This window comes from Peromyscus eremicus, chromosome 16_21, assembly GCF_949786415.1.
Source record: "Peromyscus eremicus chromosome 16_21, PerEre_H2_v1, whole genome shotgun sequence".
Classification (NCBI taxonomy): domain Eukaryota; kingdom Metazoa; phylum Chordata; class Mammalia; order Rodentia; family Cricetidae; genus Peromyscus; species Peromyscus eremicus.
The window spans coordinates 33,873,445-33,895,781 of NC_081432.1; the positions used below are offsets into that span (position 1 = coordinate 33,873,445).

The 22,337-nt window shown below is 44.2% G+C and overlaps 1 protein-coding gene across 2 annotated transcripts in view; it reads left to right on the forward strand.

The window, feature by feature from the left end:
• Tbc1d8 (TBC1 domain family member 8) overlaps positions 1-22,337 on the forward strand; it is a 110,064-nt gene that overhangs the window by 34,341 nt on the left and 53,386 nt on the right. For both annotated transcript variants that reach the window (XM_059281298.1, XM_059281297.1), the window contains exon 2: positions 19,536-19,646. In XM_059281298.1, the coding sequence (XP_059137281.1) occupies positions 19,536-19,646 (111 nt within the window). The remainder of the gene's footprint in view (positions 1-19,535; positions 19,647-22,337) is intronic.

A 22,337-nucleotide genomic window follows, 5' to 3' on the forward strand; every position in this document is an offset into this window, starting at 1 on the left:
AGTTCTTTGGTACAACAGATTATCTTGGCAGCCAAGAAGGAAGTTGCTATTAGGGAGACAGATGAAGACTCAATCTTGTTTTCTTAGTTGGGATTTTAGGGAATATATTTAAAAAACTCATTCTCGTTGCGATGTTGGGGTAGAGGTAATAGTTACTAAGCTTGTTAAGATGGGATATCAAGGTGTGTGTATGTGTGTATTTAGTGTGAGTATGCGTGCACATATATGTGCAAAGAAGGTTTCATAAGGGATCTTGGCTCTTTTGAAGCAGCAGGCATTGGCAAGAAAGTACCACTGTGCTGACCCCATGTAGCAATGAGATGCATATTTTAAACAACAGTTTTTATCTGCGTTTCATGGACTAGGGCATGATAATGGCTTAGTCGTGGTGGATGAGAGTTTATTCGTCACTCTTGGAGGAGTAGGGGTTAAAATGGAAGTCAGCAGGGCTTCTAGAAAGAATCTCTAGGTGAGTGGGTCCACACAGTGGGACGGAACCATTAGGGCCCACAGCTGCAGAGAGCCAGAGACGTTAGGGATGAGCAAGAACTGTCCTTGAGGGTCTAAGGAAGAGCTGTGCATGGTCCTGCTTGCCTTGGGGCTGGGCTGGGCAAGTATGGCAAATAATTGTCTATGCTGGATGCCTCTGGCAGCTGGTACTTCATTTGAAGACTCTATTAGAGTTTAAAGCATGTTCTCTGTCAGAGCTTCATTTTTTTCTTCCACCGTGTTCATGGCCTTCTACTTTTACAGACTTGAAAAATGCTTCCATGACAAGAAAAGAACTATCTTGTGCTACCACCAACCACCACACCAGAATATATCTTAGATCAGGCAGGGGTCCCATGGGTGGAAATGCTGGAAGGGTTCACAGGACTTCACGCTCCATCCATATCTCTGGTCACAAGCGTCTGCAGTCTTCATGCTTGGACCGCCGATCCTGATGGCGTTCTACGCAGGATGCTCACAGTCGATGCGTTTTGAGCATGACGTCACCCTGCTGAGAGAGCCAGGACAACAGCACCCCTGCATTTACTGTGAGGCAAAGCAGAGGGCTTGGACCCCATCCAAGGGTTATTTACAGAGTACACAGAGGAAGACGTCAGGGTCAGCTGCATGAATTCAGGCTCAGATCCTGTTCAGAAACATTTTCAATTCCTCACTTGGAGATGTGGATTAGGCAAAAACTTGCATTGACTTTTTGAGTTCAGATATTCTGACTGTTGGGAGTTTCCCATGCTTTCGACACATGAATTGACCATTGTGCCCGTCTTGAAATGTATAGTTCCACAGTGTTGAGCCATCGTCCCATGGTTGTGTAAACCTCACCATTGAGCTCCTTCAGATTCATGCCGCAAAACCAACTGTGTTCCGTGATTGTTTAGCTTAAGTGAAAACCCCTCAGAAGCGTCTCTCTGCTCTTTTGTTGCATGGCTATAAAGAATGAGCAGCATATGCCACCCTGGCTGACCGAGGCTGGCACCCACCCCTGCCATCTTCCCTTGGTTTCCTGAGAAAGCTAAGGACTACTGCATAGATGTTGATCTCATTTATTGGGGCATGCCAAGCAGTTGTTGGCCACACCCTTACACTGCCCTTGCTTTGCTGCTCTTGGGGGTGCACATGCATGCGAGCGCGCACACACACACACACACACACACACACACACACACACACACACGTACACACGTATTCAGGTGGTTGTGGCTTTTACAGCCGCTAGCCGCAGCTGCAACAGGCTCACTATCCCCGTATTGTCTACTTAGTTTTGAGAGATGAGCTCATTTGGTGGGTGATTTGGCTCCCACATGGTGGCTTTGCCTGATGGTCTCCTGGTGTCACTGAACCAAACACCGCACCTCTTGGTTTAGGTAAGGTCTGGGTGGAGCTTAAAGGTCCTGCATCAAAAGGGACACTGAGTTATTAGAACTCTGTCAGGAAAGGGCTCAAAGTGTAGTGTTTGGGTGAGTGCCGACATGTGGATTAGGAAATATCCTCACATCAAAAACCCAAATCTTGGGGTTGGGGATTTAGCTCAGCAAGGCCCTGGGTTCGGTCCTCAGCTCAGAAAGAAAAAGAAAAAAAAACAAAAACAAAAACAAACAAAAACCCAAATCTTTCCCCCAATACTTTACTTTTTTCAGTTAGCTAAGATAAAGTCTTTTTTTTATCTTGGAGGGGGGCGCTATGGGATTTTTTGGTTATTTGTGACTATTGAATTTAGCATTTTTTTCTTTATTGTGGTGTGTGTGCATGTTAGGCATTGAACCCAGGGTCTTATGCATGCTAGACAAGTGGCTGTCCCCAGCCCACCTGGTTCTTCAGTTTTCTTCTACATCCCACAGCCACAATAGCCAAACCAAACAGCTTAACAGGGAGACAGACCCAGCCAATGCTTGGGTTCACCCCCACCTGGCTGTGGTACCCAGTGAGCACACTTGGATTGCTAGTGTATAGCGATAGGAAGCCCTTCACTTGAGGCATAGCCTTGCCCTTCATGAGATGGCTCAGATTGTGGCTGAACTCAAAGCCATTAGAGACCTGCTTTGTTTAATACAAAGACCGGGGGGCGGGGGGGAGGGGAGGCTTCAGGCTTTATTGAAATGCTTTGTGTTTGTGGGTAGGGGGCTGAATGTCTCCATGAAAAAAGGAGGATCTCACTGTGAGGTTATTTTTTTATTATTATTTTTATTTTTATTTTTTATTTTTTTGGTAAGAGCAGAGAACATTGCCACAGTGTCTGTGGTAAGTACAAGGCCCAACATAGAGATCACAAAAACTACAAAGCCTTGGAAGGTTTCTCCTAGTGTCCCTATTTGTTCCATGTCAACACTACCATTTCATCTCAGCCCTGACATCCCTGAGCATATGGATCCAGCAGGGATCAAAGGATGATGACACCCTCACATCAGAGTGAGTTCTTAGCCCCTCCTTGGTTTCTCGTTATACAGCAGCCGGCTACCCGACATCGTCCCTCCCAGCCAGAGTTGTTATTTTAAGAGCCTAAAAATAGGAGTGTTTGCTCACTGGAATGCCAGGAGGATTTTCCTGCAGTGCCAGACAAGCCATGTGGAGCCTCTGCTGAGGGGAAACCAGAATGCACCCCGTGAGCTGCCCTGGGGTCCCCCAAAGAGCAGTTGTTAATTTGGGTGTATTGGTTTTAGGAGATAGCTTATTATCTCTGTTTTCATGTGTGTGTAGTTATGTATTTGTCTGTATGTGGGTTTGTGCATATGAGTGCAAGTGTCCAAGGCCAGATATATTGGGGTTTTTCTCTCCGGAAGCTGGAGTTACAGATGATTGGGAGCCACCTGATGTACGTGCTGGGAACTAACTGCTTCTCTGTAGACCAGAGGGCTCTCCAACCCCTTTATGCATTTTTGTTGTTGTTTTGTTTTGTTTTTGAGACAGAATCTCAAGTTCTCTAGGCTGGCCTTGAACTCTTGATCCTCTTGCCTCCACTGCCTAAGGTGCTGGGACTGCAGATGTCTGTCACCATGCTAAACTTCATTGCCCTGTCTTTAAACAGTTTGTGCCTGGTAGGACAGAACATGGGTCCTGCATGTCCCTGACACTTCCTGCTCACAGCCTCACCAGCTTCGTCCCAATCATAGAAAGGAGCTTGTAAACTGGGTGTAGTTGTGCACACCTTTAATCCCAGCACTCAGGAGCCAGAGGCAGGTGGATTTCTGTGAGTTTGAGGCTAGCTTCATCTACATAGTGAGTTCCAGAACAGCCAGAACTACATAGTGACGCCTTGTGTGTTTAACACACACACACACACACACACACACACACACACACACACACACGGTGCTTGTGAGGGCTGGATGAAAAACACTGTGTAGGATGTTAGTATTTTAAAGTTACTATGTGTGTATTTTATTAGCTGGCTGGGGTTGTTTCAATGCTTGCACACCACTGTTAGGGGCTGTGTGTTAGAGCTTTGCTTTGTTTGCTTTCCTTATGCAGCCCGGCCGTCTTTGAACTCACTCCACATTCTCCTGCCTCAGCCTTCCAAGTATGCACTTGTTTCTCACTCCTTTGGAATTTATAGAAATCTTTTCTCATGACTTCGAGATTATTTTTTGCTATTCAGACTTTTAAAAGTCGGCCTATTCAACAAAAACTGATGAATTTGCCCTTTCAGAGTTTTCACTTTTCCTGGCTGTCTTCATCTGTGTCCTTTGCATCTTCTCTGTGGTTTGGTCCCATAGGCATTAGGTGGCTCCACGCTGAGTGCTCTGACAGACTCACTGGCTAAGTGCTCTTGCCCTGTCTATGGGTTTCTACTGACTCTGGTTATGTTTATGACATCTCTTAAAGGCTATTGGCTGGCCTGACTTTCCTTACTGTGGGAGTCTGTGGGAGACCAGCTCCAACCTGTTCCCACCTATCAAAGGGTTCTTGGGTGGAAGAGAGGAATGAGGAAATATTAGGTAGAAATACAGACCTAGACAACGAGGAGAAACAGAGACACAGGATAGCTTTGGGAGGGCCCTGGGTCAATACCCAGCCGTCCAGAGGTTTATTTAAAAGGGCTTTTTATAATATGCCAAAGGGAGAGGCAAAAGACCTCCCCCTTGCAAGATCAAAGCACACTGTACAGTCAAGTGTAGACCCTTCCAAACACCTGGTAAATACGCCCCTGGCCAAATCATCCTGTGATTCATCCCTGCTGGGTAAAGCAAGATCAGATTCTCTGACCCTGAGTAATTGGGGCTCCCACACCTTATCACATTTAGAACAGTTATGGAGTTACTGAAACAGTTGTCATGGTAGCCCAGAGTTCTTGACACCCCAATCCCAGTTTCTCCTGTGGTTGACGTGCTGTTGGTTCGGGATGCCTGTTCCTTACGAACTGACATTGGCACATTACATCAGTAGGCAGAACAGTGGCGCCAGTCTTTGGCTCTAAGTTATATGGTAAAGGAGACTTAAAATGGCAGATCAGCTGATCTTAAATGGGCAATTAATTACTCTGGATTGCGTAGGTGGCCCGGTGTAATCACAAGACAGCTTTGTCTGAGGTTGAGGATAGAAAGCAGGGCCTTGCCAGTGTGAAGTAAGGGCTCTGCCATGGAGCTGATGGGTAGTCCTCAGAAAGACCCTTAACAACGGCAGGAAGTACGAGAGGCTCAGACAGTGCTAGTGTGGGAAGAACACGGCCTGCTGTTGCTGGCCTCAAAGATAGAGCATGGGGCTATGAGCCAAGGGAAGTGGGTAGCTTCAGAGGCTGGAAGGGGGGCCAAACGTTTTCTCATCTGGAGCCTCTCAAAGAATGCTCCTGTTGACACAGATCTGAGCACCGTGTGACCTGTGTTAGGCCACTGCTCTATGGAACAGTGATAGTAAGTTTATTTGGATTTCCTTAGCCCTTATCTGTTTCAGAATCCCATTCTGGCTTCCTAAACCTTTCCCGGCTTTTGTTGACCTTGAGAGCCACACAGATGACTGGTTATGTGTTCTTGGAATACACTTCAACTGGGATTTCTGTGATGTTTTTCTTGTAGCACGTAGAACTGAGTGGTTGGTTGGTGTTAAGGCAGAAGACCACAAAAGCGTGTATTACCTTCATTTCAGAAGGATACACAGACAACACGATGTCAACCTTGAGCACCTGGGTGCAGCAGAGCTTGTCAAGTTTCTCCACTGTAGAGTTATCCTGCTTTCCATGTGTATGGATTGTTCCATATCCGTCCATCTGTCCATCCGTCAGTCCCTCTGTGTGTGTGCGCGTGCATGCCCGTGTACATTTAGTGCTTCAATACTGTCTGTCACTACAGAATGCTCCAGGCTCATCTTGACTTTCTCCTGCCATAGTTCCAGAAGGAACTATTTCTCCAAGGGACTTTGTTATTTTGTTTTCTGAACTTGGGGTATGATGTCCCAAGAAAGACAGGTTTAGCTCCCTGTCCTCAAGTCAATTAGAATAACCAAGTTAATAGTAGAAAGCAGAAAAAAAAAATGAGATTAGTTCAGTGTGGCCACAATTGGGAGATGGATTCAAGGGGGGGGGTCACTAGATGTCTTTTTGTCTCTTTCTTTTTTTGCCCCCCCTTTCTGCTTTTTAACTATTAAATTAGCTGTTTAGTTTACCTTTGGAGGACTGGTGGCCAAATCTGACTTCTTGGGGCACAGACCCAATTTTGTAACCCTTTATTTTATTGGAGAATGGTATCAGAGACCAGATCTGGCAGCTGTGTGTGCTCTCCCCGATTCTGGATCTGTCAGCGGACAGAGCAAGGGGACATGTGTATGTCTACCGAAACTTGTATGTACACCTAGCTAGGCGCTGTTTTTAACAACGTAGGCTAATACAGCCTGCAGCTCACTGTGTAGCTCTGCTGACCTTGCACTGTGGCAGTCTTCCTGCACCAGCCTTCTAAGTGCTACAGTTACAAGAGTGAGTGTGTCAGCATGCTCAGCGGGGGTATTTCTCTATGCCACTGTGTCATGGTCTGCAGAGAGGAAGCCAGTAGGATGTTTGCACACACACAGTCGTGTGTTCCCCAACGATGGGAGTGTGCTCTGGGAAGTGCACCGCCACTGCTGTCCTCTGACCACTGGAGTGTATTTACACACGTTTAGGCACTATTATTATCTGTGTACACAGGATAAATGGCACAGCTTACTGGTCCCAGGCTACAAACATGTTACTGTACTGGCTGCTATATGTACTTGTAACATAATGGTGTTTGTCTAAATATGTTTAGACACGTTTCAACGTGTCTGAAAAAGTCACAGTAAAAGTAAACAAGGTAAGTGGTCCTCCTGTATAGGGCGCTTTCAGTGGGTGGGACTTGCAGGCAGGGCTAGAATTTGCTTTAGGGGTGTTATGTGACACTCTCCCTGGGGACATGTAAGCAAATGCCTACGCACCCCAGCTAGGGAACCTGTACCTGACCAGAGTAAGGATCCCACCACAGTTCAACTTGGTGAACCAGGGAGTTTTACTGTGGGGATATTTACAGAAATATGGGTGAGGGGTTACTTACAGGAGCAGAAATGACTCCAGGACAGCTGCCGTCACCAGAGGCCCACCCCAGCATGGGCGACAGCTCATGGAGGCTAGAAACCTGGAGTGCACTGCAGGTAGCTCAGCAGGTTGGAGAGGGGCCCTTCCAGATACCTCAGTTAGTCTGAGCCCCCTCGAGGCAGCTTGTCTGAGAGTGTCCCTCAGTAGTGCTTTCTGCTTATATATGCGTCGGGAAGGAGGGACCTAGTGAATGTGGTCGGTTTCAGGGACTTCCTGAAGCCCAGTTGTTTACTTTGTGAGTTTAAGGTCCTTCCTAGGATGATGAATTATTCCACCTCCCTCTAGAGCAGTAGTTCTCAGCCTTCCTAAGGCTGTGACCCCTTAATACGTTCCTCATGTTGTGGTGAACTCCCAACCATAACAATATTTCCGTTGCTATTTCATAACTAATTTTGCTACTGTTATGAATCGTAATGTAAAAATCTGTTTTTCTGATGGTCTTAGGTGACCCCTGTGAAAGGGCTCTTTTTTGACCCCCAGGTTGAGAACCACTGCTTTAGAACATCCTGTGTCTTAAGGAGTTCCCTCCAAAATTGGGCAGTGTTAATCTTGGAGGAAACTGCTACACAACAGGGCAGTCAGTGAGTGTGTTGGGAGCCAGCATGACAAGCCCTGACAAGTTCACCACTGTGGTCTTGAGGAGTGTGTGCTTAGGCTAGGCCAAATCCATACCAAAATACTTTTCTTTTTTCAAGAACAATTGTCATAGTTTACTGTGTGAGTTTTGTTGTTTATTTTACTTTATAAACTTAAGAAAAACTTTTGTACTGGTACTTAGCTTAAATCACAGTTATAAACCTTTCCATATCCAAAGATATATCTTAGGAGAAATATATATATATATATATGTGTGTGTGTGTGTGTGTGTGTGTGTATCTTAGGATATATATATGTATATATATATATCTCAGGATATCTTAGGATATATAGATATATCTTAGGATGTATATAGATTAGGAGATATATATCTTAGGAAATATATATACATATGTGTGTATATATGTATGTATACATATGTGTATATATACACTTTCAAGTTTTTTGCTTGTTTGTTTTTTGGTAAACTGACACACTAACATACTGCTTGGCCTAGGATTATGTAGCATCAAGACCATCAGTGTCACTGTCTTTCATTTACACATCCTGTCCTCCTGGAAGGACTTCAGAGGAAGTAACCTCTTAAGGTGACAAACTTGCCCCTGCCGTCTTTTTATTTTTAGTTATGTGTGTTTGCGTGTGTGCGCATGCATGTGTTCACACATGTTCGTGGGAGTGGAGCTGTTGGAGGTGGCCAGAGGAAGGTGTTGTATCCTCTGGTGCTAGAGTTATATATAGGGTGAGTGGGCTGCCTGGTGTGGATGTTGGGAACTGAACTCAGGTCCTCTTCTAGAGCAGTGCCTACTCCTAACTGCTGAGCCATCTCTCTGGCTCTCTCCTGGAGGACCTGCCTGAGGCTCTTACGACACCACTGCCACTGTTTTCCTGTAGAGGTAGGGCCATGTTGATGGCTGGCCTTGCTTCTTTGCATGATAGACTTGCTTATAAACGGGTACGTAGTAAGGATCCATGGATTCTGATCTGCCTTGATGAAAACCTTTGTTTCCATGGGGAGCGATGTATGCAAATGTTTGTTATGGGACTCATGCAATTGTGAAGACTGAGAATTCCCAGGACAGGTCATCTATACGTTGTAAAACTACAGAAGTGGGTGACGTAACTGAGAGCCTGGGGTGAGGTGCCATTGAAGTAAGTCTCAGAGTCTGAAGGTTGGAGCCTCTCTAGCTAAGGAGTTTGAGAGCAAGAGGAAGAAGGTGGCCTAGCTTGAGAAAAGACAGAATTCACTTTTCTTCTGCCCCTTTGATCCAATTGGATGATGTCCTCCTAGGTTCAGGGTGGATCTTCTTTACTTAATCTATCGATTGAAACACCAGTTTCTGTAGAGGGAAGTTCCTCTGTGTCCTGCTCGGCCCCACCATTGGGGCAAATCTCTCCCACCTGTGGTCCTGCAGCCGCTTACAAAATAACTACTCAGAGGCTTATGTTAATTACAAACTGTATGGCCTATGGCTCAAGCTTCTTGCTAGCCAGCTCTTATAAACTTAACCCATTTCTGTTCATCTATGTTTCGCCACGTGGCTTCATGGCATTACCTGTTCTCTCACATCTTGCTTCTCGTGGCAGTGGGTCACAGCGTCCGCCTGACTCCACCCCTCATCTCTGTCTTCCGTTTGAATGTACCGCCTAACCTTATCCCGCCCTGCCCTAGGCCAATGCAGCTTTATTTATATTATCCGATGGGAGCCACACATATTCACAGCATACAGAAAGACATCCCACAGCAAGTTTCTTCTAGAAATATCCTTGGCATTGTGTCCAGAAATAGTTAGAAATGTCCTTGGAGTTATGTCCAGAAATGGTGCTGTACAGTTGGCTACATGGGCATTCCTTTGTCAAGTCTCACCATCATGGTAGCCGTTTGTATCCCTAGTCAGTCAACTTCTTCCATGTGGATCCTTCCGCCTCTTTTTTCCTCCCTGGAAACTCCCACTTGGTGTGGACCAGGGCTCGCTCGCTCTCTGCTGGTCTTTCCCTTGATGCTATAATAGCTACGTGTAGTAGTACTGGGGTTGTTAACCTATACCCCATGAGATACATACATGTGTGTGTTTCTTTGTGTTTCTTCTTTTAGACTCCATTTACGTCCAGGTATACGTGAATATAGTTCTCCTCACCCACTTCAATGAGGTGGGTCCCACATCCCTTGTACAGTTAATTTCTGTTTCTTAAAAACCAGTGAGGACTGGTCACACTCGAGGCCATCCAGGTGTTCTGTGTTTTCTCTTCTGGGACGTCTCTGGCTTACACTTCATACTTCAGACTCTAGTAGGCTATTGAGTTAATTTTTGTAATTGATGTAAAGTCTTTTGTCTAAGTTAATTCTTTCAGTTAAGCACCAGCTGCTGAAAAAAAACACAAAACAAAACACTTTTCCCACTAAGTTGACTTGCTTCCTTGTCAAAGATTGGATGGATTATTGATTGCATCTGTGAGGGGCTGGTCTCTCCCCCTGGCCTGTGTAAGTACTTGACCAGCATAGCTCTGCAGTACAACTTTGAATCATCTTAAATCTGTTCTCAAGAGCTTGTTGGCTCTTGTAGGTGTGCTTGCTTTTTCCTTCAAATGCTACAATCAGTTGTCAGTATTTATAAAGTAGGATGCTTGGATTTTTACTCATGTTGACTTGAATCTACAGATGACTCCACACCACCCCAATAGCTCAGAGTCTTCCATCTACATTTTCTTTGCTTTCCTTCCTCAGCATTTTGTAGTTTTATGCATGTACATCTATGCATGTTAGTCAATCTTGTGCCTGACAAAAGTCCCTTTTCCTGTTGTCCATAGTGACTTGTTTTGTTTTTCTTCGGAGTCTAGCATTCATTCCTAGCACACAGGAAAGCATTTGTTATCATAGGGTGCCATGGTGTCTTGCAATAACTTGTTGGTTATTAGTTCCTTAAGATTTTTGTTTTGTTGAACAAACATATCATCTGTGAACCAAGTTTTATTTCTCTCTTCCCTGTCTGTACACATTTTATTTCCTTTTTTTGTCTTGCTGTGTCGGCTAGGACTTTCAGTATGATGTGAAGTGGGAGTGATGTGAGAAAACAGCCTTACTGTAGTAGGCAAGTGTTCAGTTTCTTACCATTAATTATGATAACTCAAGTGCCCTCTGTTTGTAGCTGAGAGAGATTTCCAAATGATAGAAATTCTCAACTCCTTGGTGCTTGGGTTTTGTTTTAATTAATCACAAGTAAGTTAGATTTTTTTCATATACTTTTCCTGTAGCAATGGACACAAGAATTTTTCCTTGATATGTTATTTTTTTTCTAATATATTACCCTTGTCTCCTGAGTGAGTCACAATTGCCCATGGAGTTTAATGTTATTCAATGTTGGATTCTTTTTGCTAATATTTTGTTGATGACTTTTTGCAAAAGTGATATGGTAGCTTTCTTTTTATCAATTTGGTTGTTTCAGGAATGCAAGTTTCACTATCGTAAGTAGAATGCACTAGACAAGTGTTTTCTGAAGGAGATTGTGGGGAATGTTATCATTGCCCCTTAAGGTTTAATGGTATTTTTTGGTGAACACATTTGGGCCGGGTGATTTATCAGGCTATTAATATTGATTAAATTTCTTTAATAATAGATAAGGGTCTGTTCAAATGATTCATTACTCCTTATGAGTTTTGATAGTTCGTTTCCTTAAAAGATTGTGCCATTTTGTCTAACTTACTGAATTTAGAGGCATAGAACTATTTACAGTATCTCCTTATAGTTAATATCTTTGGGTATTAACTCTAATCCCTCCCTCCCAGGAGGATCTGAGCATCTTGGGCTGCTTGAACACCTCCTTAGCCAAGGATGACCCAGGACTTCTGATCCTCCTCTACCTATGGAGCTCTGGGATTATAGGTTTGCAGTCCCACACCCAATTTATGCCATGCTGGGGGCTCAGAGCCCAGGCTTTTATCATGCTGGGCAGACACTACATCCCCCGCCTTCCCTCCCTGTCTAGTATTGGTAACTTGTTATTTCTTCTTCTTTCCCTGGTTACTCTAGGTAGGGCTTTGCCAATTTTTATTGATCTTATAGTGTTATTTTCTTCTCTATCTTTTAGCTTTTATGGATTTCCGCTTTGATTTTTCTTTTGCATTAGGGTCAGATTTCTTTGGTTTTCTAATGTACGGGCTTAGGTTATTGATTCCAGGTCTTTGTACTGTCCTAACTTTTGTACTTGATGTTGTAATTTCCCCATTAAGCAATGCTTTTGCCTACCCTACACATTTTGTCTAATTTGGGAAACCTCACTTCCATGTGGTTAAAATACTTTAGAAATTCTTTTGAGGGTTTTAATTTGACCTGTGTGATTTGAAGTTGTTTAATTTCTAAATTTGGGGGAATTTCCCAGGTTGCTTTTTGTTCTTGGCTTCTGATCTAAGGGTGCACCTGTGTGATCTCTATTCCTTTCGGATAGGATTTGTTTTAGGTCCTCCTTGGTACATGTCATTGTGAACTTGAGATGCCCTGTCTGGTGCTGATGAAGGATTCTGTAAACAGATTAGAGTTCATTGATTTGTTTAGGGTAAATGTGGACTCACTGGTTTTCTGCATGCTTGTTCTGCCAGTTACTAGAAGATATATCGAAGTCTCCAACTAGGATACTGCACTCATCTGTTTTTCCCATAGTTTACCACTCTGGTCAAAAGTATTTAGATGTCCACTTAGGTACATTCGTGTTAACGACTGGTGTCCAGTCCTGCAGAAACCTTTAGCGTTACATAATGCCTCTCTTTAACCCTGATGGTGTTTCCTCTTATGAAATCTGTTTTGCCTAAAATTGACACAGCTACTCTATTTTAACTGGTGTGAGTCTAGTATCTCCTGATCCACTTACCTTCCTGAACCTGGTATTTAAAAATTGGAACTTCTTTTAAAAATTTATTTACTAAAATTTTGTATTTGTATATATTCATTGTACAGTTGGTGTGATGTTTTTGTTGTTATTTTTGTACAAGTATATTGTGTACTTTTACCGGGTTTGCTCTGTTTATCCTCCCTTGCCTCCTCCTCCTTCCCATCCTTTTTCTCAAATAGAAACCTCTTCTACACACACACACACACACACACACACACACACACACACACACACACACACACAAATTTAGATTTGGCATATGAGAGAAAAATCATCATGTTTATCTTTCTGAGACTGGCTTAGTTTGCTGAATGATCTCAGGTGTCCTCCATTATCCTGTAAATGGTAAGATTTTGTTCTGTATGGCTTTTGAAATCAATTTAGACCAAAAACACGTAACGTCATAAATTGATTTTTATGGCTGAATAAAATTCCCATTTTGTGTATGTACTATATTTTTTTCATCCATGTTCCTGTTGGTGAACATGTCTTGCTTATTGTACATAGCACATTAGTAAACATTAACACAGCCCAAATCCTAAACACTTGGGAAGTGGAGAGAAGAGAATTGGGGGTTTAAGGTCAGCTCGGGCAATACAGTGCGTCTGAGGCCAACCTGGGCCACAGGAAACCCTATCTTTCTTTCCCCTCTTCTTTTTATTTATTCTTTTCTCATATAATAATTCTGACTGCAGCTTCCCCTCCCTCCACTCCTTCCAACCCCTTCCACCTCCCCTCTCCCCCAGATCCACTGTTCTTCTTTGTCCCTTCAGAAAAGAGCAGGTCTCCCAGGGATATCAGCTGAACATGGCATAATAAGATACAATAAGACTAGGCACAAGCCCTCATATCAAGGCTGGATGAGGCGACACAGTAGGAGGAAAAGGGTCCCAAGAGCAGGCAAAAGAGTCAGAACCAGCCCCTGCTTCCACTACTAGGAGTCCCATAAAAACCCCAAGCTCAGCAACCACAGCACCTATACAAAGGACCTTGTGCAGACCCATGCAGGCTCCATGACTGCCATGTCTGTCTCTATGAGCCCTGCTTACTTGATTCTGTGGGCTGTGTTCTTGTGTCCTGGAGCCCTCTGGCTCCTACAATCCTTCCTCTTCTGAAGGGTTCCCCTGAGCCCTGGAGACCCTATCTTAAAAGAAAAATAAAATAAAATTGGGTGGTACTATTTGCTTACTTTGAACCTTATCTAATGTGAGTCTTAATGTGAGTTTCTTAGAGAATGGGATTTGTCATTTAAAAAATAGACTCTGAAAAAAAAATCACTTTTAGTTGGTGGTGTAATTTAGACCCAAGCTGTGCAAAGTCATAAGCTGATGTGGTGGATGTGATTTCTAGCATTTGTTTAACTGACCGTTATTATAAGTGCACTATTTAAAACCCCTTTTCTGATTTTAACTGAATGCTTTGTGTGGGCCCGTTTGCCTGTTTCTCACCAGCTGCTTCTCTCGGACAAAGTCTAGTTTTTCGACCCACAGGTTTCTGTCTCTCCCTGAAGAAATCTTGTGGGTTGGTCAGGTAGGAATCAACTTCCTGAGTTTTGTTTGAAGGCAGCATTTCTCTTTTGGGATATTAAAAAAAAATGTATTTTATGGTTTTGCCATAAAATACATTTTAATGTGTTTTAATGTGTTTTGCCTGCATGTATGTAAGTGCACCACATGTGTGCAGTGCTCTCAGAGGCCAGAAGAGGGCGTCAGATCCCCTGGGACTGGAGTTAGAGATGGTTGTGAGCCTCCAGGTGGGTGCTGGGAACTGAACTCTGGAAGAGCATCACTGCCTTTTAAACTGCTGATCCATCTCTCTAGCCCTCTCCAGGATTTAAAAAAATGTTTAATAGTATTACTGTTTTCTAGACAGATCTTGCTATGTGTTCCAGGCTGGCCCTCAGGTTGTGTCCTCCTTTCTGATCCCAAGTGCTGGATTACTGCCAAGTGCTACCATGCAGTGCTCTCAAGGATGGTTTCCTGGGTGTAGATTTGAGGGCGGGCAGCATTTGCTTTCATGTGAGCTTGTGTCCCCACCGCTGTGCTGGATTCCAGGCATGTGCTGCTGCTCTGTACGGTTCTTTGAGTTCGGAAGGATAATCTGTCTGTCTGGGTGGGGGTTTGCAGGTTGGCTTTTCGGTTCGTTCTTGAGGCTCTCGCTCCATTTAAATTTCCTTCCTTCTCTTTCTGTTAGAAGGGCTTTTAACCTGTTACGTGTGAACATTACAAACCCCTTGTCTGTTAACAGCATGGTGGGTATCATTTCTGCATCTCACTGATGGTGCTTTATCCCTGAGACTGTTTCCTTGTTGCCTACCAACAGACACTGTGTGGAAGCCAGGCACACTGCGTCCGGGTACTAGGATCTGAAGGAGCAGTCAGTCCTCTGGCTGGATCGGAGCATGGTTCAAGGTTGGCTATAGCTGTAGACACCAGGGCTTTCACATTCCTCGGAGGTGCTCATGCTGATACCCTTTCATCTTCGGGCTCTTGTAAGGACTTTTCAGATAGCGTGAGTCTTGGTGCTCTTCCTTCTCATCCAGCACCACTGTACTGGGAGCTTTGGGGAGCTGATTCTGTGATCACACGGGTAAACCTCAGTCGTGATATGTCAGTGACCTTTACAAGTGTTTCTTGGTCACTCGGCTCTGCCTTTGAGGACAGAAAAGCCTGGGGAAATGTAGGACCTGAACAGTGCTCTTCTCTAGCTTGGGTAAGGCTCTGGCTACTCCTCCATGGAAGTCTGGGTTTTTGATAAGGATACTTCGAGGAGGACATTGCATGGTGTTACTCTGCACTTTTTGGTGGGGGATCTGATGTTAAAGCACATGCAGGTCAGAGGGGTCCCTTAACTGTAGTCTTGGGGTTCCCTTTCACGTGCTCAGTCTACGTGCAACAATTTTCCAGCGTCACTGTTCAGTTGTTCCTGCGGTTAATGGCTTCACCAGGGAAATCTGCCCCACCTGTGACTCTGGCTTCTCCTGGTTGTCTCTAGAATTTGGTGATTGTGGTTTGACCTATGACCTCAGCTCTCTGGTGAGCTGAGTTTGAAAAGTCCCCACTTCTTAGGCTGCTCAGTTTTTTTCTTTCATGGATGGGATGACTTCCCGGCTCCGCATGGTTGAGTGGGGAGTGGAAGTCCCCTCGTGGCTTTCTGCACACAGCCTTCCCCACCTTCCCACGAGTTGAAGGGGGCTGGTTTATGTAAGACATCTTGACCTTTCAAAAGCACCTGAATCTTACAGAGGGAAATAACCCCTTTCCAGTCAAACAATCCCTGCTTTTCTGAGGTGCTACACACCTCTCCTCCACCCTCGTTTCCATGGTTCCCTGAGTCCCCCAGGAGGCTGGGGTGATAGCTGGGTGGTAAGTGCTTGCCTCCAGAGTACAAAGTACTGGATTTAATCCCCAGCACTGCCAATCAAACTATGAATGGGCTCTCTATGAAACTTGGAAGTGCCAAGGATGTATGTGGGTTGGGTGGATGGGGCATTTAGCTCCTTTGTAATTTTCCTCAGCCTCTCTATTCCATCCCATCTTTGCTAGAGAAATGAGTCATCGCAGAAGTCTTTTACAAACACACCTTTAGCCCTCCTGCCTAACAGCTGCTGATTGGACCTCCTATCCGGAGAGGCCCTATTCCATCAGACAGCTTGCTTGGCCATGTGGAATGGGGGAGCAACCAAAAAGGAGGCATGGTTTCTAAGTAGCCAGAGTAATTCTGCCAGTACAGTATTGTGCCCTTTATCCTTCTCCCAGAGGAAGTTGTTAGGTGGGGGCAGAACAAGGCGATTGTAAGACAGCTGGAGCCTGGATAGGTGAGGAGGGTATCTGCCACGGAGGTTACCTTGGTTGCAACAGGATTGATTGCTAAGTAAACATGTTAAGAGTCATGAAAGCCAGGCTTGGTGTGGCATGTCTGTAATCCTCACTCAGAAGGCTGAGGCAGGAAGATGGTAAGTTGGGCGCTAGACTGAGCTTGTTCAAAAGGATTTTCTCAGTGTTGTGTTTGATGTAGTTGCAAATTTTGTGGAAAGAATACTATAGGAATAGATTGTAATAAGAGAGAGGTACGGGTATAAAGCCCAGTTTTCTAAATGTCAGTTGTATATATGAGTACAAATGGAAATGTTAAATGCATATATACATTTGTACAAAAATATATGTGCACATATTATATAAATATATGTGTACCTGTGCACACATCTGTGTGCATACCCATAGTCATATATATATTTGGTGGTGGTTTTTTTTTTTGTCTTTTTGTTTTTTTTTTTTTTTTTTTTTGAGACAGGGTCCCAGTGTGTAACTCTGGCTGTCCTGAAACTCACCATGTAGACCAGTCTGGTCTCATACTCAGAGATGTGCCTGCTTCTGCCTCCCAAGTGCTGGGATTAAAGGCATGCACCACTACACCTGGCTTTTATAGCAAATTTTTATTTTAATTTAAAAGATGCCACAGAAAGTGGCTCAATACATCACATGACCCTGAACTGAACCTGTTACAGAAAAGGGTAGTACAGATGGATCTCCACATCTAAGAGTTGGGATCGGTGTTTTTTCCCTCTATAATGATGTAAGTTGATCTACAGAATTGGAATTTTGAATTTAAATTGTCCGCTGGATAGGAACAATCCTCATGGGATACTGGGTACAATACTGTATTGGCAGAATTACTCCGGCTACTTAGAAACCATGCCTCCTTTTTGGTTACTCCCACATTCCACACGGCGAAGCAAGCTGTCTTGCTTCCAGTCAGGCCCAAGGTCATGAGTGGTGCTTGACCATGGGTTGTGCTGCTGAGCCAGATGTGAAGTGGGTTGATGTAGTCAGTAAGGAGTTAAACTTTATAATCCTATATAGCTCACGGGCGGTAGGTGATTTTAAGTGGTAAATCAATCTTGAGATACACTGGACTGAAGATAATATTGGAAACATACTCTATGAATGGATATATACATAGCTCACACAAAAAAAAGAGACTCTGAGAAGAATTTATCATCTCTTATAATAATAAAGCAAGTAATTTACAATCTGTTTCCTTTAAAAAAAAAGTTTCCCTAGGCTTGTTCCCATGTGGAAATATACCATTTGGTGGGAGCAGATGCAGTTGTCTGCCTTCAGCTCAGGGCATGTCCATCACAGCAGAAAGCCAATCCTTTTGCATCTCACACACACACACACACACACACACACACACACACACACACACACGTATATATGTGTGTGTATATACATACATACATATACACATATACCATATATATAATATAGATGCACATCATATGTGTATATAATATGTATATCATATATTTGTATATTATGCATATCACACATGTATCATGCATGTCATGTGTATCATGTATGTACACCATGTTTATCACAATATATGCATATAACAAACATTACATATATGTATATATGAATACCATACATATATGCACAGCATGTATATCACACATGTATACCACACATATGTGTTTATTATGTATATCACATATGCACAGCATGTATATCACATATCTATGTGTGTGTGTGTGCACACGTGCACGTGCCTCACAATCTGTGAAGGTCTTGATAGATTTTCTCACCGCATATTTCTGGAGTAGATGAGGTAACATCCAGTATTTGGGATGAGGCTCATGGTGAAGTAGTAAGGGGAACAATACTTAACACAGTGCCTTTTATGTTCCAGGCAGCACTTCAGGTAACAGACATGCTAACCATGTAATTCTCTCAGTTACTTTTACAAGGTAGTGTACTGTGGTTACTCTGGTTTTCAAATAAGGAGAGCAGCTACACCAGAAGTTCAAGCAACTTTAAGTCACATAGCCAGATCTGAATCAGAAAATCTGACTTGAGGGACACTGTTACCCTGGTCTGGTTGCCAAGCTGATGCCTGTAAACTCCAGATGTTGGGCAGTGGGAGAGGCAGTCATTTGTGAGAATCGGGGAATGTAACCCGAGGCTCCTTGCCTGTGACTGCCCCTGTCTTAGTTACTCTTTTATTGTGGTAGGACACCATGACCAAGGCAGCTAATAGAAGAGTTTATTGCGGGCCGATAGTTCCAGGGGCTAGAGTCCATGGCCGTCAGGGTAGGGAGCATGGCACCAGGCAGGCAGCTGTGGTGCTGGAGCAGTAGCCGAGAGCCCACATCTGCAAGCAGGAGGCAGAAAGGCTGCTGCCAGGAAGGACTTCTGAACTTTAGTGAGAAGGGCCACTGGGTGTTCAGAGCTTGGTGAGCTGTTCTGTGGGAGCTTGGAAGATAAGAAGGTTGAGAGAAATGCAGAGGATGGGGACCTGGCTTGTGAAGTTTCAGAGGGAAGCAAAGACTCTACCAGGCCATTTGTGTGAAGAATCTGTGCTGTCTGGTCAGCTGGAGCTGAAGAATGGGCTGTGATGAGTGAGAGACCAGAACCACTAGAGTGAAACCTTTGCTCTGCTGGGACAGTGGATGCTGGTCAGCTGGAGCTGAGAAGTCAGCGGTGATTAAGAAGAGCATGGTGTCACTGCGGTGACATCTTCTGGGAAGTGTGTCCTCAGAGTCAGCACACTGAAGCTGCATTCCAGAGGCGGCAAAGGTTGGACCTTGTGCTGGCAGCTGAACTCGGTAGTATAAGAGTCACCCAGGTGATACTGCTGAAGGCATGAAGGAGTTATGGAGAGCAGCTGAGGCTTAGCCTGTGAGAGACCAGGAGAGTTCACGTTGAAAGAGCAAGCCAGTAAGCAGCACCCCTCCGTGGCCTCTGCATCAGCTCCTGCCTCCAGGTCCCTGCCCTGTTTGAGTTCCTGTCCTGACTTCCTTTGGTGATGATCTGTGGTGGCTGAATAACCCCTTTCCTCCGCAGGTTGCTTTGGTCATGGTGTTTCATCACAGCCATAGAAACCATGCTAAGAACAGGACCATTCTTGTTCAAACCACCACAGCTCCCATGCATGGGGGCGGGAGGATGTGCACCGGCTGCCTGGCCTGGTCTGCCCAGGACTCACAAGTACCCTTTCTTCTGCCTCCCTTTCAGGTCGCCTCGTGGGTGCTCTGGATGCGGTACTGGATTCCAGTGCCCGCGTTGCTCCGTTTCGGATCCTGCTTCAAGTTCCCGGGTCCCAGGTTTATTCTCCCATAGCATGTGGTGAGTTACTGAATGGATCAGACATTTACTGGGCCATAGCCACTGGTGAGTTTTGTTCCGGTTGGAATGTTCCAAACCTTACCGTCGAAGCACGCGAGTGTCTGCATGTCAGTGACGTTTGAGAGGTAACGCCTCTGGAGCCCTTTCACGGTTCTCTCCTTCCCTTTCTCCACCTTCCTCCTCCACCTTCCTCCTCTTCACCTGCACCTGCTTCTTTTCATCCACCTCCTCCTGTTTTCCATATTCGTTTTGTTTGTTTTTTCCCTTGTCCTCCATGTCTCTATCTCACTTTAACCATCATAGTACGTAAATGCTGAGAGTTTGGGCATGCCAAGCTTTGAGTGATGTCTCAGTGCACTACTATCGCTCCAGATGAACTGAGCCATTTTTTTTTTTAATCTTGCTTCTGACTTAAGTGTGTGCCCGGGTGTGTACGCCCACTGTAGTGACAGGAAGACTGAGTCTGCGGGCTGTATCTGATTTGGATAATGTTCACTCCTTGTTTCACACAAGGGGTGACAAAAAAAGAACATTGCTGAGGGAATTTACGAATATGTTCCTATTTTAAAATTGGGAAACTATCACCCAAGACCCTTTCATTGAATGCTGGACTCAGTGTTTATCTTCGGTCTCTGTGTGCCCATGGCAGTGGTGTATTTAGCCTTGCATTGGGTATGGTAAACTTTGCTCATTGTCCCTGTTCACCAGCCACACTGGACTTTTCCCTTGGAAAAAGCAGAAGTTTGAAGACACTTCTCATTCCCATCCACCATCCCATCCTAACCACTGTTAACATCTGGGCAGGCCCTTGTCTGCCATTTTCTTTTATAACTAGGACAGATCGTTCCAATTCAAAAAATGATTTATAAAGAAATCACCTTTCAACAATACTAATAAGATACCTGTTGCCTCAAACTCTAGCCGTCCTAAATACCTTCTAGTTATACCAGGTGGACATCTTTCTGATCAGCTTTCTAGTGGGTCGACAAGGGTGGTTAGAAAGGTGGATACAGGATGGTTACAAAGATGGATATGTGTAATTTAGCCGACTTATCTGACGATGCTGCTTTATAATGAAAGTGTTACATTTAGTTAGTTTCAATAGAAAGAAACTAAAGAGGAACAAAACTTCAAATGTTTAACACTAGAGATTATTTTTTCTAAAAGGTTCATGTCAGGTTAAGGCCAAGGACTTTGTTTAGCGGTATGAAGTTAGAGTTGCAGTGTTTGAAAAACAGTGTTTAATTCTGACAATATTCTCTGTCACCTTATGGGACGAGAGTGCCAGGGTATTTTCTGTTCTGTTTCCCCATCCCTCATTAACGAGCGGTTGATATGACAATCTCATTTCAGACCTGCGACACTATTTTCCGTTATTATTTTTTGACTTGTGTATGTAAGTGTGGGTGTGGGTCTTTGTGCAGTGTGAACGAAAGCCAGAGGTTGATATCAGATGTCTTCTCTACCATCTTCTTTTGAGACTTGATCTCTCACTGAACCTGGAGCTCTCTGACTAGTTTAGACTGCCTGGCCAGCAAGCCCTAAGGATCTGTCCATCTCTGCTGGATTCTAGCTCTGAGGTTGAAGTGCTATGGTACCTAGCCTTCACGTGGATGCTGGTGATCTGAACTCAAGTCCTCATGGTTGTGCGGCCAGTACTTTATCCACAGAGCTATCTCTCTCCCTGGCTCCTGTATTTCCTGTTATTGTTTGTCTCAGTTCTTTATGCCGATTTAATACTCAACAGTCAGGTATGACTTTTCCCAACCTGGAACCTCCATTTTCGTTCATTTCTTTTATTCTTTTGGGGATTAGAGCAAGAGTTCTCAACTTTTGGGGGTTGAGTCACCCTTTCACAGGGGTCACCTAAGACCATCAGAAAACATAGATTACTATAAAACATTACTATTCATAACAGTAGCAAAATTACAGTTATGAAGTAGCAACAAAAATAATTGTATGGTTGGGGGTCCCTACAACATGAGGAACTGTGTTAAAGGGTCACAGCAGTAGGAAGGTTGAGAACCACTGGACTAGAGTTTCACTAAATAGTCCTGGCTGACCTGGAACTCTCTGTAGACCAGGCTGACCTTGAGCTCACAGAGATCAGCTTGCCTTCGTCCCCCAAGTGCTGGGATTAAAGGTGTGCGCCACCAAACCTGTTTGGTTTTTCTCTGTTTTGTTTTGTTCATTGCTTAGCTAGCTGGATTCCTATTTTTACCTGAGTAATGTATCATGGATATCTTGTTCTCTGAAGGTTTCTACATTTGCAGACGTCTGCTTTTGGCCTTTGGATTTGGGGTACCAAGTCCAAATATAGTCATCGGCCATACTACAGACTTGGTGGCTGTGGTCTTCAGGGTCTTCTGGTGTCTGATGAGACGACACAGATGTCTGCTTGTCTCATTACCTGCTCTCTACTTGTGGATTATATGCTTTTCAAACATGCAGCACTGCTTTTATCATTGGGCTAGAATGATTTGATTAGACTCTGTTATTCCCCTAAGCTCAGTGGGTTAGCCATTTTTTTTAAACGTACCATGCTCTTGGCAATCAGCACAATGATTTCTTTAATCATCACAGGAAATGTTCCCTGTAATTCTGTGCATGAGTTTTGTTTTAAAATTCTTTTCCCCTGGCATTTATTGTATCATTCTCTATAAAGACACTTTCTGTTGGTTAGCTATTGTT